General features: G+C 44.1%; 7 protein-coding genes across 7 annotated transcripts; 4 read left to right on the forward strand and 3 right to left on the reverse strand.

The window, feature by feature from the left end:
- Positions 1-692: 692 nt before the first annotated feature.
- On the forward strand, positions 693-2,060 carry L199_001517 (uncharacterized protein; the record flags this gene model as incomplete). Its single annotated transcript, XM_064887270.1, has 5 exons — positions 693-773; positions 857-1,096; positions 1,195-1,670; positions 1,743-1,839; positions 1,911-2,060. 5 exons carry the CDS (start codon positions 693-695, stop codon positions 2,058-2,060), a joined length of 1,044 nt encoding a protein of 347 aa, XP_064743342.1.
- Positions 2,061-2,754: 694 nt separating this feature from the next.
- L199_001518 (uncharacterized protein) lies at positions 2,755-4,514 on the forward strand (the record flags this gene model as incomplete). Its single annotated transcript, XM_064887271.1, has 10 exons — positions 2,755-3,072; positions 3,154-3,389; positions 3,459-3,472; positions 3,541-3,625; positions 3,690-3,728; positions 3,788-3,814; positions 3,886-3,951; positions 4,004-4,091; positions 4,154-4,198; positions 4,278-4,514. 10 exons carry the CDS (start codon positions 2,755-2,757, stop codon positions 4,512-4,514), a joined length of 1,155 nt encoding a protein of 384 aa, XP_064743343.1.
- Positions 4,515-4,828: 314 nt separating this feature from the next.
- L199_001519 (ribose 5-phosphate isomerase) lies at positions 4,829-5,708 on the reverse strand (the record flags this gene model as incomplete). The annotated part of the gene is made up of 3 exons (XM_064887272.1): positions 4,829-5,100; positions 5,230-5,466; positions 5,687-5,708. The coding sequence occupies 3 exons, from the start codon at positions 5,706-5,708 to the stop codon at positions 4,829-4,831; spliced, it is 531 nt and encodes a 176-aa protein (XP_064743344.1).
- Positions 5,709-6,264: 556 nt separating this feature from the next.
- L199_001520 (dihydroxyacetone kinase) lies at positions 6,265-8,662 on the forward strand (the record flags this gene model as incomplete). The annotated part of the gene is made up of 7 exons (XM_064887273.1): positions 6,265-6,583; positions 6,682-6,837; positions 6,946-7,145; positions 7,278-7,476; positions 7,588-7,884; positions 7,958-8,043; positions 8,117-8,662. 7 exons carry the CDS (start codon positions 6,265-6,267, stop codon positions 8,660-8,662), a joined length of 1,803 nt encoding a protein of 600 aa, XP_064743345.1.
- Positions 8,663-8,954: 292 nt separating this feature from the next.
- L199_001521 (uncharacterized protein) lies at positions 8,955-10,748 on the reverse strand (the record flags this gene model as incomplete). Its single annotated transcript, XM_064887274.1, has 5 exons — positions 8,955-9,000; positions 9,132-9,633; positions 9,790-9,967; positions 10,025-10,134; positions 10,385-10,748. The coding sequence occupies 5 exons, from the start codon at positions 10,746-10,748 to the stop codon at positions 8,955-8,957; spliced, it is 1,200 nt and encodes a 399-aa protein (XP_064743346.1).
- A 798-nt stretch (positions 10,749-11,546) lies between these two features.
- L199_001522 (uncharacterized protein) lies at positions 11,547-13,345 on the reverse strand (the record flags this gene model as incomplete). The annotated part of the gene is made up of 5 exons (XM_064887275.1): positions 11,547-11,837; positions 11,953-12,049; positions 12,116-12,410; positions 12,513-12,610; positions 12,726-13,345. 5 exons carry the CDS (start codon positions 13,343-13,345, stop codon positions 11,547-11,549), a joined length of 1,401 nt encoding a protein of 466 aa, XP_064743347.1.
- Positions 13,346-13,659: 314 nt separating this feature from the next.
- Positions 13,660-14,459, forward strand: L199_001523 (54S ribosomal protein L27, mitochondrial; the record flags this gene model as incomplete). Its single annotated transcript, XM_064887276.1, has 3 exons — positions 13,660-13,735; positions 13,810-13,911; positions 14,101-14,459. The coding sequence occupies 3 exons, from the start codon at positions 13,660-13,662 to the stop codon at positions 14,457-14,459; spliced, it is 537 nt and encodes a 178-aa protein (XP_064743348.1).

A 14,459-nucleotide genomic window follows, 5' to 3' on the forward strand; every position in this document is an offset into this window, starting at 1 on the left:
TGATTGATTGTCTACTTGGTGAACAAACGTTGTAATACAATTTTGCATTCAGGTTACAAATATATGTGTATATATATAATATGTTTACAACAATGTTTACAGTATCATCTTTTTGATTTAATAGGTGAATAATTGATATTGTAAATGGATGATTAGTTATTACTCTACATGTATCTCAATCACTCATGTCTTCCTCTAGTGGACTGACACTTGCAGCTGACAACCGCACCCACGGGGATGTGCTCGCTCGTAAGGATGCATGGTCCTCACGTGGCTTTGTTTCCTCGGTAAAAGCGGACCGCTAAATCGCCCAATACATCCATGAATCCTTTCAGGAACAAGCTGTCTTATTTTATCTATCCATTCCGGATAGATACTTCCATCGCGTCGGTCCTGTTTTTTTTTTTTTTGTCTGGTTGATAATTCCGAGGATATCACTATGGTTCCCTTCGACGTATGGTCGAATGTCGTAATGGCAATGCGAATGTACAGAGTCAAGGTCAAGTGCGGTCGGACTTGTTAGCCGAATGCGAAAGATCAGGAGATGGTAAGAGTACCTTATGAGTAGACTTTAATATAAAGAGCAACAAGAAAATGAAATAGAAAGGATTTATCAAGCTTTCGATATACCAAGATACTCTGTCTACTCTCATTCTCACTTATCTCATAATATACACTAGGGAATTATCAAAATGGTTGACGCCACTGCCAACGGATCTTCTTCCTCCAACGTAGTCTTGATTACCGGTGCAGCAGGATGGTTAGGTGGTATTGTAAGTCCTATCTACAGCGTCGGTTGGGTTGGGTTAGGTTGGCATGAGCTAAATGATCATCTAATATTGATCCGATCCGATAGCTCGCCTCTGAACTTCTTTCCGACCCCAAAACACCCAATGTCAAATTGATCTTGGCCGATATCGTTGAACCTAAAGCTCCCAAGGGCGCTCAGCACGCTTTGACTTTCAAAGCTGATTTGACAAACCCCGAATCGATCTCTACCCTCTATGACACTGAATTCGGTACCCCAGATACCGTTTACTGTTTCCATGGAATTATGAGTAGAGGTAGTGAAGATAATTTCGATTTGGGTTTGAAGGTGGGTCAATATTTCCTAAATAATCCATCCCCCCATCACCTCACCTTACCGAGGTTTCGTATTGTTACAAAAGGCTGACGCTTGATACAAAACTACAGGTCAACATCGACTCCATTCGATACATGCTCGAAGCAGCCCGTAAACGAAAGACCGCTTCTGGTGAATTGATCAAATTCATCTTCACCTCTTCCTTGGCAGTATACGGTGGACCCCTTCCCCACGTTGTCGATATCCACACTATCGCTACTCCCGAAGGAGCCTATGGAATGGGTAAACTCTCTTCTGAATTATTGGTCAATGAATATTCCAGAAGAGGTTTTGTCGACGGTAGAATCCTCAGATTACCTACTATCGTCGTTAGACCTGGTGTTCCTTCCGCTGCTACCTCCGCCTTCATCAGTGGTATCATCAGAGAGCCCCTCCATGGAGTAGAAGCCATTTGCCCAGTAGGAAATGGACTGGATTCACCAGAGCTGGAATTAGCAGCTTGGGTCGCTTCTCCAGAGATCACTATACAGAACTTTGTTATTGCCAAACATATTCCAAAGGAAAAGTTCTTGCCTCATACTAGAGTGTAAGTTGTGTCTTATACATATACATATATACGATAGGATGGAGTAGTTGCTGATTATTACGGTATATACAGTGCCTACTTACCTGGTTTCACTACCACTGTAAGAGAAGAACTCGAGGCTTTGGCTACTGTAGCTGGTAAAGATGCTTTGAAATTGGTCACTTTCAAGGTAAGTCACTAACATAAAAATACTTGCATTGTTGGATCGTGTGCTCATTCAATGATGATCACTACATATAGGATGACCCAACGAACCGAAGAATCGTCTCATCATGGCCCGCTCGATTCAACAACGAATACCCATTATCACTTGGTTTCGTCGTCGATCAAGGTGGTATGGTACCTATCGTGCAGAGATTCAAGGATGCCGTCGAAGCTGGTCTTGCTTAAGTGCTTTTATGTATTGGTCTGGTCATTCGGTATTACATCAGTTTATATGTATCTCTTATCAATCTGGGATATACCAATGTGGAAACGCCGGCATTACTGTTCATTGCTATTTCATGATTACAGTATGCTGACGGTATCACTGTTGCCAATTCACCTATCCAAGCATAACACACGCAGTATACGCTATGTGAGAATACAGTCAGGCCAGCTATGGGTATTTACCATTGCATGGGTTACCATGAAGTAATAACATAGGTGTTGTTCTATCTTTAGACCTGCAATACGTCATAATTACCCCGTGCCTTGTGTGTTTTAGGTGAAAACCCGTACGCTTGGACCTGCCAATCCAACTTATTCACGTCATTTGATCAGATCATCATTCAACCTATCTGACAAGTTTTTTTTTGATGATAGCTCAGAGGCTGGACCTATCCACTATGTGTCTAGACGTCATAGCGAGTTGATTGAGTATGAGTGAGAGTACTCAGTCATATTCATGTATGTCATATCTACCATTGGAAGACCTTGTGCAATCCTTTCTCTTTCCAACGTTGACTTGACTCACCAGCTCAGCTCAGCTTAATCCGAGTATACTGCTCTCAGTAGTACCTACCTCATAGAAGGAATCACCTCCTTCTTCCTCGGTACAATTCCTCAATAGCATTTAGTACCTCGTCCACACCAACCACTCACCATGGCCTCACCAAGGGTATCTGCCGAACCTACCCTGACCGAAAAACCTCGTCGATCATTCTTTGGCGGTAATCGCAATGCTGTCAAACAGCCCAATGCATCAGCTCCAGGTCCAGGTGTGGTGGGTCAAACGGAAACCGGTGCTGGGTATCCTTCCCATACGGGAGGAAGAAGACAAGGTGGATTCACTCATGATTTCAAGTTCGGTACTTGGATCAGATTACATGCCGTCGATCTAATCACAATGGCAGCGATGGGTGCGATTGGTTTGGGTGTTTATGAAGCTGATCCAGCACCCACAAGGAGTTTTCCAGTATTCGTGAGTTTCTTTATCCTCATTATACACTATACACTACGTTTCGTCAACCCTAGCTAATTCTGATTTACCTTATATGTACAGAACATAGACGGTTCAATTGCCTATCCAGAATTCGCTTACCCCCTTCGTAAGAACATTATACCCATCTACGCCGCAGCTCTCATAGCGTTCTTCGTACCCTTCGTTTTCTTCGCCTTGTTCCAAATTAGAATCCGAAGTCTGAATGCGTTTTTGGGTACGACGATGGGTTTGTTGGAGAGTTTGATTACCGCGGCGGTGTTTCAGGTATTTCACAAATGGTTGATTGGTGGATTGAGGTAGGTCAAATCATACTTTGCTATACTATTGCAAACATTCGGTGCTGACTGTCCACTTGATGGTTGTAGACCTCATTTCCTCGGTATGTATTCAATGCCTCACGACTTCGAATAGTGTTTAGCGGCTTACTTACCTCTTGCTCTGCGGTAGACGTCTGTAAACCTGATGTTTCTCAACTTGTTCAATCGGGCGATGGGTTCAGACAAATCATGTATACCAGGTCGATCTGTACAGGGTAAGCTGGGTCTGTGCATCAGCACGAGAAGATGTAAATGTAGCTGATTGTACGACTGATGTAGTGATCAAGATGAAATCAACGATTCGCTCGAAAGTTGGATGTGAGTGATATTGTTTATTCGGTACATTCAAGAAGATAATTGAGCTGATAATAACATAGGTCCGGTCACTCTACTGCTGCTTTTGCGTGAGTCATCCCATCCCACTTGTTGATGAGTTTTACTATATCCTCTTTTTGCTGACCCTGTTCTTGTATAGCGGCTTCGTCTACCTCTTCTTCTACTTCAATGCTCAACTCAAAGTCATGTCCGATCATCGACCGGCGTGAGTATTACTTCTGCTGTAGAGAGACGTTGCGCTAAATCGAGATAATCAGCTACTGGAAGATGATCCTCACTATCGCTCCTCTTCTCGGTGCAAGTTTGATAGCTGCTTCTTTGACTATTGACGAGTTTCACAATTGGGTAAGTGTTTCCCAGTTGTATATATATAACCAACGGCCAGGACTGATTTGATGCGATACTAGTGGGACTGTGTCGGTGGGGCGATCACAGGAAGCATATGTGCAATCGTAAGTGTTTCATCACTCTCAGCCAGTATACGTTTCTATGTATTCAGCCGCTCATGTTAAAGGTTTGATTATTCTGCAGATTGCATACCGAAAGACCTTCGCCGCATTGTGGGATTTCCGATTCAACCATATCATCTTACCCCGATCGACCTCTTTATTCCACCGCAGAGCCGTTGATGGCGAAGTCAGCACTTCGAGATTCTCCTATACCCCTCAGGAGAGTATGGTGCAGAGACCTACGGCTGGTGAGGGTGGCTGGAGGAGGGATTGGGGTAGTGCCGGTGCACCGTCGGATGCTAGTGCTTTGATGGTTTGATATGGAGAGATCGACGTGGATGTGAATTCTCGTTATTTAGTTACTACAGTGATAATACATGATATATCTCATATAATATAATGAATTGGCTGGCTGACGGGTAGACTGGCTGATTGCTCGGTTGCCATGTTCCTTCTGTTCAGTGAAATCTCCTCGTGCAATGGCATCATTCCAGTTGGATCGATTGATCAGTATGTATCTCAAATTTGAACAGGTATTCTCTCTTGATAAGTCAGTGCAACAAAGTCATATCTCGATAATTCATAGATACATCTTCGAGTACGTAAAATACACACCGATCCCACTAAACTGACCTAGCTACATCCTCCGGGTACAGCCTCATATCCGAACCCATCATAGTCATGTATAGTTTTCACTTTTTCATTTGATGCACTTTCAGGATCGAATGTGTGACCTAACCACTCGCCTACCAGCTTCTTAGCTACTTCTATACCTATCACTCTCTGACCGAGACATAGTATCTGAGCGTTGTTCGATTTGATCAATCTCTCAACTGAGAAACTGTCGTGGGCTACGGAGGCTCGGATACCTGGGACTTTGTTGGCGGAGATGGCCACGCCCATACCTGTAGGTTAAAGATATCATTTAACAGACTGAACTACGACATGAGACGATCATTCATAATTGGATTAATGAATGACCAAAAAGGATTGCTGGGACTGTGATTGGAGTAAGTAGATTGGAGTTCACTCACCCGTTCCACATACTAACAAACCCCTGTCAGCCTCTCCATTGATAATTTTCCTAGCAGCATCCACAGCTACATGAGGATAAGCAGTCTTGTCTATCTTCCCTTCTTCATTCTTGTGTACTCCCACATCGATCACTCCCTTGACTCGTTTGTCAGCTTCGAGGAGTGATTTCAGAGTGGACTTGTAGTCGTGTCCTGCGTCGTCGCAAGCTAGGACTATGGTGTACGGTGGTTGGGACACTGGGAAGATTGAACAATCAGCCTGGGATGAGTTGGAGGGAGGATAAATCACTCACTGGTAAGGTTGGTATTGCTTTTGATGAAATCAAGATATGTATGAGCTGATCTTACTTAATGAACATTAACAAGAGTATTGCTAATGTAAATGATACTGGAATATTGCGAAATTCTTTTACTTCAAAAATAATCGAACAACTCGAACTCACTGAGTCGGCTCAACTGAGATCAGATCCTTTCGTCATTCTCTGCTTCGGCAACAGCCCATATGACTGGATGTTACCTCCACAACCACGAGACTGCCTCTAGCCATAACATACACGCCTACGCTCATACGAGTAAGATCGGACCGAGCGAAGTCATATGATTCCACCCCTCCAAAGAATCATTCCGGCTCGAGATGGTCCGGAGGGATAATTGCGGAGAGATAAGATTACGAGTACGTACGCACGGTCCGGTTAACTCGGTTCCTGAGAATTACGAGTGATGGATGGGGCCGAATGATTTGTGCTGATGCATGGAGGTATGTCATATGATGCGGTATCGAACACAGTATACCTACATAAGAGTGGGAGTATAGCTTTTTACCAATCCAAGCAATAAGTTGCCTCGTGGATATGCGGCTGAAGTACCGGAATGATGATATGCTATTGCTGTTTTGATCTTCGTCGTTGATATCTTCTGAAATTTCGCTTCCTGATTAACATCCTCGTTTATATACTTCGAGTGAAATGCGTTAAGTTCGATAGTAGTACCTCCTACACTTAGATTACTTTCATCACCACCTGAGACATCTTCACGATGACAGACAGACACATTTTCCCCGATCACACCACCTTGGTATTTAGATCCCTTCGAGGTCTAGTAGCTTCCAACCCTTACCTCAACCTCATCCCCTCCCTCAAGGTAGTCTATCGAGCAGACCATGATTCTTCCAAAGTTTCTTTGATCTGCGGAGGTGGTTCCGGTCACGAACCCGGTACAGTTGGATTTGTGGGTAAAGGGTTGTTGTCTGCCAGTGTAGCGGGAGATGTATTTGCTAGTCCCAGTGCGAGGCAGGTTAACGCTGCGATTAAGATGGTTGGAAGTGAAAAGGGTGTTATATTGATCATCACCAATTGTGAGTGAAAAAAACATCTATCTCTGGATATGGTGTATATATGCAAAGGCCGTACGCGTGAAGTATCATGCTGATTCTCCATCTTGTGTATCCTATAGACACCGGTGATAACCTTCATTTCGGTTTGGCGAGACTTATGGCACAATCTGCAGGAGCCAAGAACGTAGAGTTGGTGGTTGTCGGTGACGATGTATCTGTACCGAGATCAAGAGGGAAATATCTTGGTAGAAGATGTTTGGCAGGTATAACTTTAGGTAAGTACAAGGATTAAACGATCTGTTTCCAGCCACCGAGATGGCAACATTGTAAATGGAGATAATCAGGCAGTAACTAATGAAATTGCGTTCATTCGCGGAAAACAGTGTGCAAGATAATGGGAGCAGGTTCAGAAGCCGACATGTCATTTGACGAATTGGTACCCCTCGGTCGATCATTATCTTCAAATACCGCTTCGATAGCTGTTGCATTAGACCATTGTCACGTACCGGGTAGAAGTGGTGATGGTGATTGGCATATCGAAGAAGGTAGATGTGAGATTGGTTTAGGGTTGCATAACGAGACTGTGAGTGGGGTACAAGTACAACTATACTGATCAAGTTCAGTTCGTCACATCAACTCGATTCTTCCTCGCTACTATATAGTATATTTTGTCTATAAGGATTGAGCTGATATGATCTGACCTAAACCATCACAGGGAGTATTCAACATCGCTCAACCAGGTCCAGAGGAACTAATCACCAAGCTTCTCGACTTACTCCTCAAGCAAGATGATCCCGAACGATCATTTGTGAAATTCAAAGATGGGGACGAGCTCGTGTTGCTTGTGAACAATATGGGAGCGATGAGCGAGTTGGAAATGGGTGCGGTGGTAGATGAAGTATTGGTACAACTTGGTGAGTTACTCGATATATATCCACGAAGTACACCTGAACTTCAGCCTGGAGCTATCGAAATCGATTCAAAACGAATGCCAGACTGAATCGTCCTTTCTATGCTACATGTAGAATCCCGAAATATCATCCCCGTCCGTATACTCCAAGGACCATTCATGGGCTCAATGAACATGCCCGGTATCTCCCTCTCCCTACTCAACTTGACCAACGTTGCCGAGGAGAACTCTTTCGTATCTACCTCAAGACTGTTGGAATTGCTTGACGCACCCCACAACTCACCCGCTTGGCCTGCCACTTCTCAGAGGTACCCCCTTCCCGAGGATTTGAGGAACAGGAAGAGGGAAGACGCGTTTACGGAGGTGGAAGAGGAGAAAGAGGAGGTTTACACTGGAGGGGCCAAGCTGGTCGGTGAGTACTCATCTCTTATACAGGCTTCAGGGACGAAAATGACTGATAAACTTTTTCTCATCTTGTTCTTTAGTCGATCCAAAACCTATTCAACAAGCTATGAAAACCGCTGCTGAGAATGTATTAGCCCTGGAACCCCAATTGACTAAATGGGATACCGTAAGCTACATATCTACTTCTGAATTTGTGAATCATTCACTAATTCATTTTTGTGTTTTATCAATACGTACAGATCGTCGGTGATGGCGATTGCGGAGAGACCTGTGCCCTAGGTGCCAAAGGAGTTTTATCAGCCCTATCAAAAGGTCTAGGATCGAATGGAGATCTCGTAGAGCTCTTCCGAACCTTGACTCAAGTCATTGACGACTCGATGGGTGGTACACTCGGAGCGATCTTTTCGATTTTCCTTGCGGGTCTCACAACTTCTCTAATCAAGCATGCTGAGGCGAAACCCGATGAGAAGGTGAACGAAGAATTCTTTGGAAAGGTTGTAAAAGAAGCTTTGGATACTTTACAACAGCGTACAGCAGCTAGAGTAGGACATCGCACAGTTATGGATTCTCTCATTCCTTTTGCCGAAACCCTCTCCAACCAAGGTAATTTACAGAATGCTGTAGAGGAATGTGTGAAAGGTGGTGAGAATACGATTAAACAGGAGGCTAAGATGGGAAGAGCGGCTTATGCTGGTACGGGTGCTGAGAGAGGCGAAATGCCTCCTGATCCTGGAGCGATGGCTTTTGTGGAAGTTATCAAAGCTATAGGCAAGGTATTCGCCTGATTAGGTAACAAATGATGTGGATTTCTGGGGTAGGTTCTAGGGCTAGTGATTGGTTATTGTGAATTGTGTGGTGCTTGATGAGTTTATAGGATTTGGTGGCATATCTCGATTTCTAGTTTAATCATTCTGGTGTTTACAGTAATACTTCATGCAATATGACATATCAATTTGAACTTTCAATCTGACATGCTCACTGGACGACATAACATTTTGCTCGCAGAATAAGATCAATCCGTTATTCACTTGTATATGCATTATTAATATTGATCGCAAAGTAGGTAGGTAGGTGTATCTATTGATCTGAAAATGATGACAATCTACGCATGATGAGTTCGTATCTGCGACAGATGGATAATCGTTGTCAGCTCGGTGATAATCATTTGCAAGATAAGGAAAGAATCGACCCTCTTGGTTACTTCTGAGCTTGATGGTAAAGTAGAGCAAGTCAAAGAAAGGGCAGTCTACTCACGTTAACATAGTAACAGCCGAATTCGGCACAGTCCTAACTAAATTTATTGATAAACCTCTATAAAAACCTCTCCAACCATCTTGGTTCTTTATTTGTAAGAAAGTATATATCACTCCTCCTTTCTTGGGTTTATGTATGATTTGCTTGTACCATGGAGGTTTTGGTAATTCAATTTTAGGTAATGGGTTTGGTATAGGATTGTTTATCGATGGATGAGAGTTGAAATTCGTCTGAGCATGGGGATGGGGAGGTTGATTGCCCGTAACTAAAGGTGAATATAATGGTGTAGCGGAGGTGGCCCCGGTAGGTATAGATTGAGGATGTAATTTACTTTTCCCGCTTGTTGTTTCTGTGACAGTTGAAGAAGAAGATTTACGTATCTGTAATCTTGTTCTGAGGACCTCGTGAGGGTAGGTACACAATGAAGCTACCATCTTGGAGAATGCTGAACAGGCTAGGATGGTAGTGGGTGGTAAAGAGGAATGATCACCGTTGTCTGAGTCTGCTTGAAGAGTTGGAGTGTCAGCTTCTATACCTATGCGACTTATCTGAAACTCCCTCCGCTTCCATTAACTTCTGTACGTAAGAAGACAATGCCTTGTCTCTGACATATCTGCTAGATGAATCACACATCCCTTGAAGTAAGACCATCACTCACCTGCCCATGACTTCGCCTTCTCATACAAAGGGAACTGCACCGCAACATGACTAACTCCCATCAACGAAGGTAATAGACCTTTATAGAACGCTCTAAATCCTTCTGTCCTATATATAGACCGTATAGCGCCTATTGTCGTGCGATACCGCGATGATGAGTCGGCCGTACCTGCCTGGGCCTGTCATTCGGACACGGATATCAGCTAAGCTCTCCGGAAGAGGTTATTGCAACTCACCATGAATCTGGTTTTCACCACCCATAGCGGATTGGTCATGATCGTCCCTGTTGCTCCCGCTGTCATAGCTGCGAAGATGTGGACAATGGCGGTGTTACCTTGTAGTGGACCTGTGGAGGGTTGTTGAGTAAATCAGCAAGATTCAGCAGATGACATGCCTTATCTCCCAACCTCAATTCCACTCCTACTCATCCTATTAGGCCGATCATTCCTCCTAAACCCGTCTAAAGGCTCATACAGATTCGCTGCCACTTGACCTTCATCCTAATTTCTTCTCTTATCCCACATTCGTATCCCACTACTCATCCTACACATGCTCCTCCTCTCGCTCAACCGACAGAGATACCACTCAGTACTCACCATGACTAGCATTCCATCCACCCGCCCTATCTTTGACCAAATCATACACCGTAAAATAAATCCCCCAAGTTGGCAGATACCCCGCCAGTGTCGGTCCTAATCCTCTATAAAACCCTTTGGGACCTGAAGATTTCCATATCTTCGATATGATGATACTGACCGACTCGTAGCCTTCTGAACCCCTTGCGAAGTGTTGGGCTTGCAGACGGGTCTTGACGACGTCCAATGGACATGTAGTTATGGACGCGACTAGACCTGCGCCTGCGCCCGCTATCATCGAGTGGAATTGGGGTGGGATATTAACATGATTATGAGGGAAGGGGAGGTGGTCTCTATCTCTTCGCGGGGAGGAAGATGGGGACATCGCTATGATAAGCAATGAAACGATATCATCGTATTGTCTTAGCCATTAGCTCTGCACACTTCCAGTATAGGGTAGACTTACGATACACACGCCCCAGCGTCCTCAACGGATCGCCGGGCTCTTATAATCTATCGCCCACGCCCTCACTTTGGGCAAGGATAAGAAAGACGGGATGTTCGTCTTTGTCTGTTGGGCCTCTTGATTATATATCTATACTTATTCCTGTTCTATTTCACTCTAATCAGATCAGTGATTGGTTGTTCTGATGCCAGAAGCAGTATCAAGGGTATTGTTGGTGATATCTTGATGTGTCGATATGGGTATCAAAGTGATAGAATCTATAGACGCAAGCAAGGGTCGAAACTTGAGTAAGAATATGATAAAGAACAACGGAGACCATGCAGACCGACGTAGGATAAGGGGTATAAGGGCAAACTTGATCCAATGCGCATTATTGCTAATGATAAAAAGAAACGCCAATCAAACCTTATTACGCATACCAAAACACCAAAAATCCTAATCATCATTACAACCGCATCTATACAAGACCTGTATTTCGTAGTGTGAATTACAATTGAGGATGCAGAAGGGCTACATGGGGTCTCCCGATCTACGTTTTTCGCTACCAAAAAATTACTGTCGTTGACTTATTTCCTAAAGTACATGCATGAATAAGAATACATAGCTATCCGTGAGTATTACAGATATCTCGAAGCATGAATACTGTATCAGTCAAGTATAAGACTTCCATAACGAATGAGTATTAGAGCATACGCGCGTATGACGTCCCAAATCTGATCAATCAAAAGTGATCTTCTGACCTGATCCTTCTACGATACCCACGTTCTCCCTCTTGGCCATAGCCAACGCAGCACCGGGTCTAGGTCGTCCGGTGACCTCCCATTTCTTACCCCTCTTATCATTCTTCTTCTCCACGGGTCCATCTTCTGATGTACCATCCTGCTCATCACCAACAGAGGTCTCACCAGCCGCAGGGGCAGAATCATAGAATTTCCTAGGTTTATCACCTATAGGAAGTTTCGGTCTGGATTTACCTCCACTTCGTTTGGCAGCTTCTTCCGATGCGAACTGCAATGACTAATTGGTCAGTAAAGTCTCTCTCACCAGTTATATGCCAGGGCCATAATGAATCTTTGTTCTGCACGAAGGTGATATTTTCTAATGACAGTATGACAACACTCACCTCGACGGTCAATCGTCTTCCATTGAAATAATGGTTCTTCCTGTTCGCCAAAGCGACTTTGGCATGACGTACGGAGATGAAATCAAGGAACGCGAACCTATCAAAGAATAAGAGATATCGTTAGCTACGTCCGAGGTTACAAATCTGCCGTATCTTAGCTTACCCTTTACATCGTCCAGTATCTTCGAACGCTCCCAGTCTGACTTTCTTCAATCCGCTCTTTTTCCCTCCACGCTCACCAATCTCTTCTAACGCTTCCTGCTCTTCTGAAGGCTGTTCTCTCTCAACTGCATTCTCCTCGATCTGGTCCCTTATAGCTAACTCCGTAGCGTCGAACGGTAAGTTACCCATATACAAGGACGACGTTTCAGGTCGACGCGAGGACGAACCGAGATCTTCAGCTTTGGTAGATAGAGGTTTGGGTGTTCGAGCATTAGGTGTAGGTGCATGGTCATCTCCTAAAGGATGTGAAGCCAGAACATATTAGTATATCAGAAAATCTCAAACAGCAGATCAAGGATCTGATGACATGTAACGTGGACACGGGACACTGGACATACCCTTCTTGATCAACACTTTCCTACCCTCGAAGAACTTCTCGCTCAAGCCCACAGCCAAGCCTTGTAATTCTGGAGTTTTGAAATCGACATATGCAAAACTAGAAACACAGAATAATGAGATGTACATCATCAGCTCACATGATCACATGAGAAGGAAGAAGACGATATTGCGTTTATCATAGACCTAATGATATAACGATGAGTTTCACCCACCCTTTATTCTGTGCAAAACCTTCTCTTGAATTCTTCTTAGGCATATTGATCCTAGTTATCGACCCATTGCCAGCCCCTCCAGCTTCGGTAATGTTCTTTTCGAAGAATTCAGTGAGGGAGTCAACGGTAGTTTTGAACGATAAATTTCCAATCCAAATGGAATTTTGTCTTTTCCCACTTCCACCACTCGCTATACCATCCTGCTTCGTATCTTCACCTTCACCTTCTTCCTTCTCTTTTGAAAGTTTATCAGGTTTCTCATATTCCCTCTTGACCACTTCTACTTCTTCACCCCTTCTAGCTTTCTTACGTTGAGCTCGAAGTTCTGCTTTTGATAAGGGTGCTGCAGCCGATACGTCAATTTCCAGCTCTTCTCCCTCTGGTACGACCCTCTTTCGTTTCTTGGACGATTCGGCGTCTCCCTCCGTACCTTCTATCGTACCATCTGTCTGAGCTGAGGCATCGGCCGGATGTTCAGTGACGGCTGTAGTCGAGGTCGAAGTCGAAGCCTTGGCAGCTAACTTGGCTGCTTTCCTTGCATCTCTGGCAGCTTGCTGTTCGGGCGTCCTACCTGATTCCTTGGATATTTTCGATGATGAGGACGATGGTTCTCCTGACATTGTGCTGGATCTACTTGGATGTCTCATCAGTCTTAGTATGTATGGATATGGATATGTATATACCTTGTGATGCATCGACCACATAACGAGTGGACTCGACGTTCGACTGAAATTCTTGGATAAAGTGAGAATAAATAACCGTCCAAAAATATTCGACTGACCCGCTGTTTTCTATTTCTTCGAGAGATGAGATTTCAGAGATATATCCACTGGTGTTCGTTCGCTTGTACCATAGGCATATCCCATACATAACTTAGCTTAGACAATACGGCTTCAAGACATACCGCATACCAACATCGCAACACACTTTTACAATGCTTGCTCTCACCCGTCCAGCCATATCGTCGTCTTTCTCAGAGCTCAGATCTCAGTTATTCGCTGGACCATCCAGTAAGTCCACCTCATGTCACATCCCAAAGGTCTTTCGTCTTTCAACTTTCACTGATCCCGTATCATCTTGACAGGTTTGGCGAACCAAGTTCGATTCGCATCGAAAGCTGCAGGTGGTAAATCGAGGAATGGAAGGGAATCTTCAGGTAAGAGATTAGGAGTGAAGAGGTTTGGAGGTCAGTTATTCTCTATACACCACACAAAGCAGAAAATACAATATGCCTTTGAATATGTCATCATTGTCAATCGTCAGCTAACGAATATAACCCGTCTTTTCTTCACTTCTCAATCTATCATAACAAATTGTACCACTATCCTGATATAACGATCTTCCTTGTACTCAAACCTATTTTGCACCTCAACAGACCAATACGTACCGCCAGGCTCCATCCTGATTCGTCAAAGAGGCCAAACTTTCCTTCCAGGGCAGAACGTCGCCCAAGGTAAAGACTTCACTCTATACGCCGTTCAACCAGGATATGTAAAATTCTATCAACATCACTTACCTTATCCTCACTTATCACGACCTGATCAACCTGGTCCTCAGAACCTCGCACCGGTAAAGAGACCAAGGCAGTTAAAGCAGTTTGTAGGGATTGTAGCCGATAGAGAAGAGAGATTACCTCGTGATGAGTTGAGTAGAGGGAGAGAAAGGAGGTTTTGGGGTTGGCCTAAGGAGAAGGCTGAGGTAATAAGGCAAGAAGGAGAAGTAGCTTCTTTATAG

This window comes from Kwoniella botswanensis, chromosome 1 (assembly GCF_036426115.1).
Source record: "Kwoniella botswanensis chromosome 1, complete sequence".
Taxonomy (NCBI): Eukaryota; Fungi; Basidiomycota; class Tremellomycetes; order Tremellales; family Cryptococcaceae; genus Kwoniella; species Kwoniella botswanensis.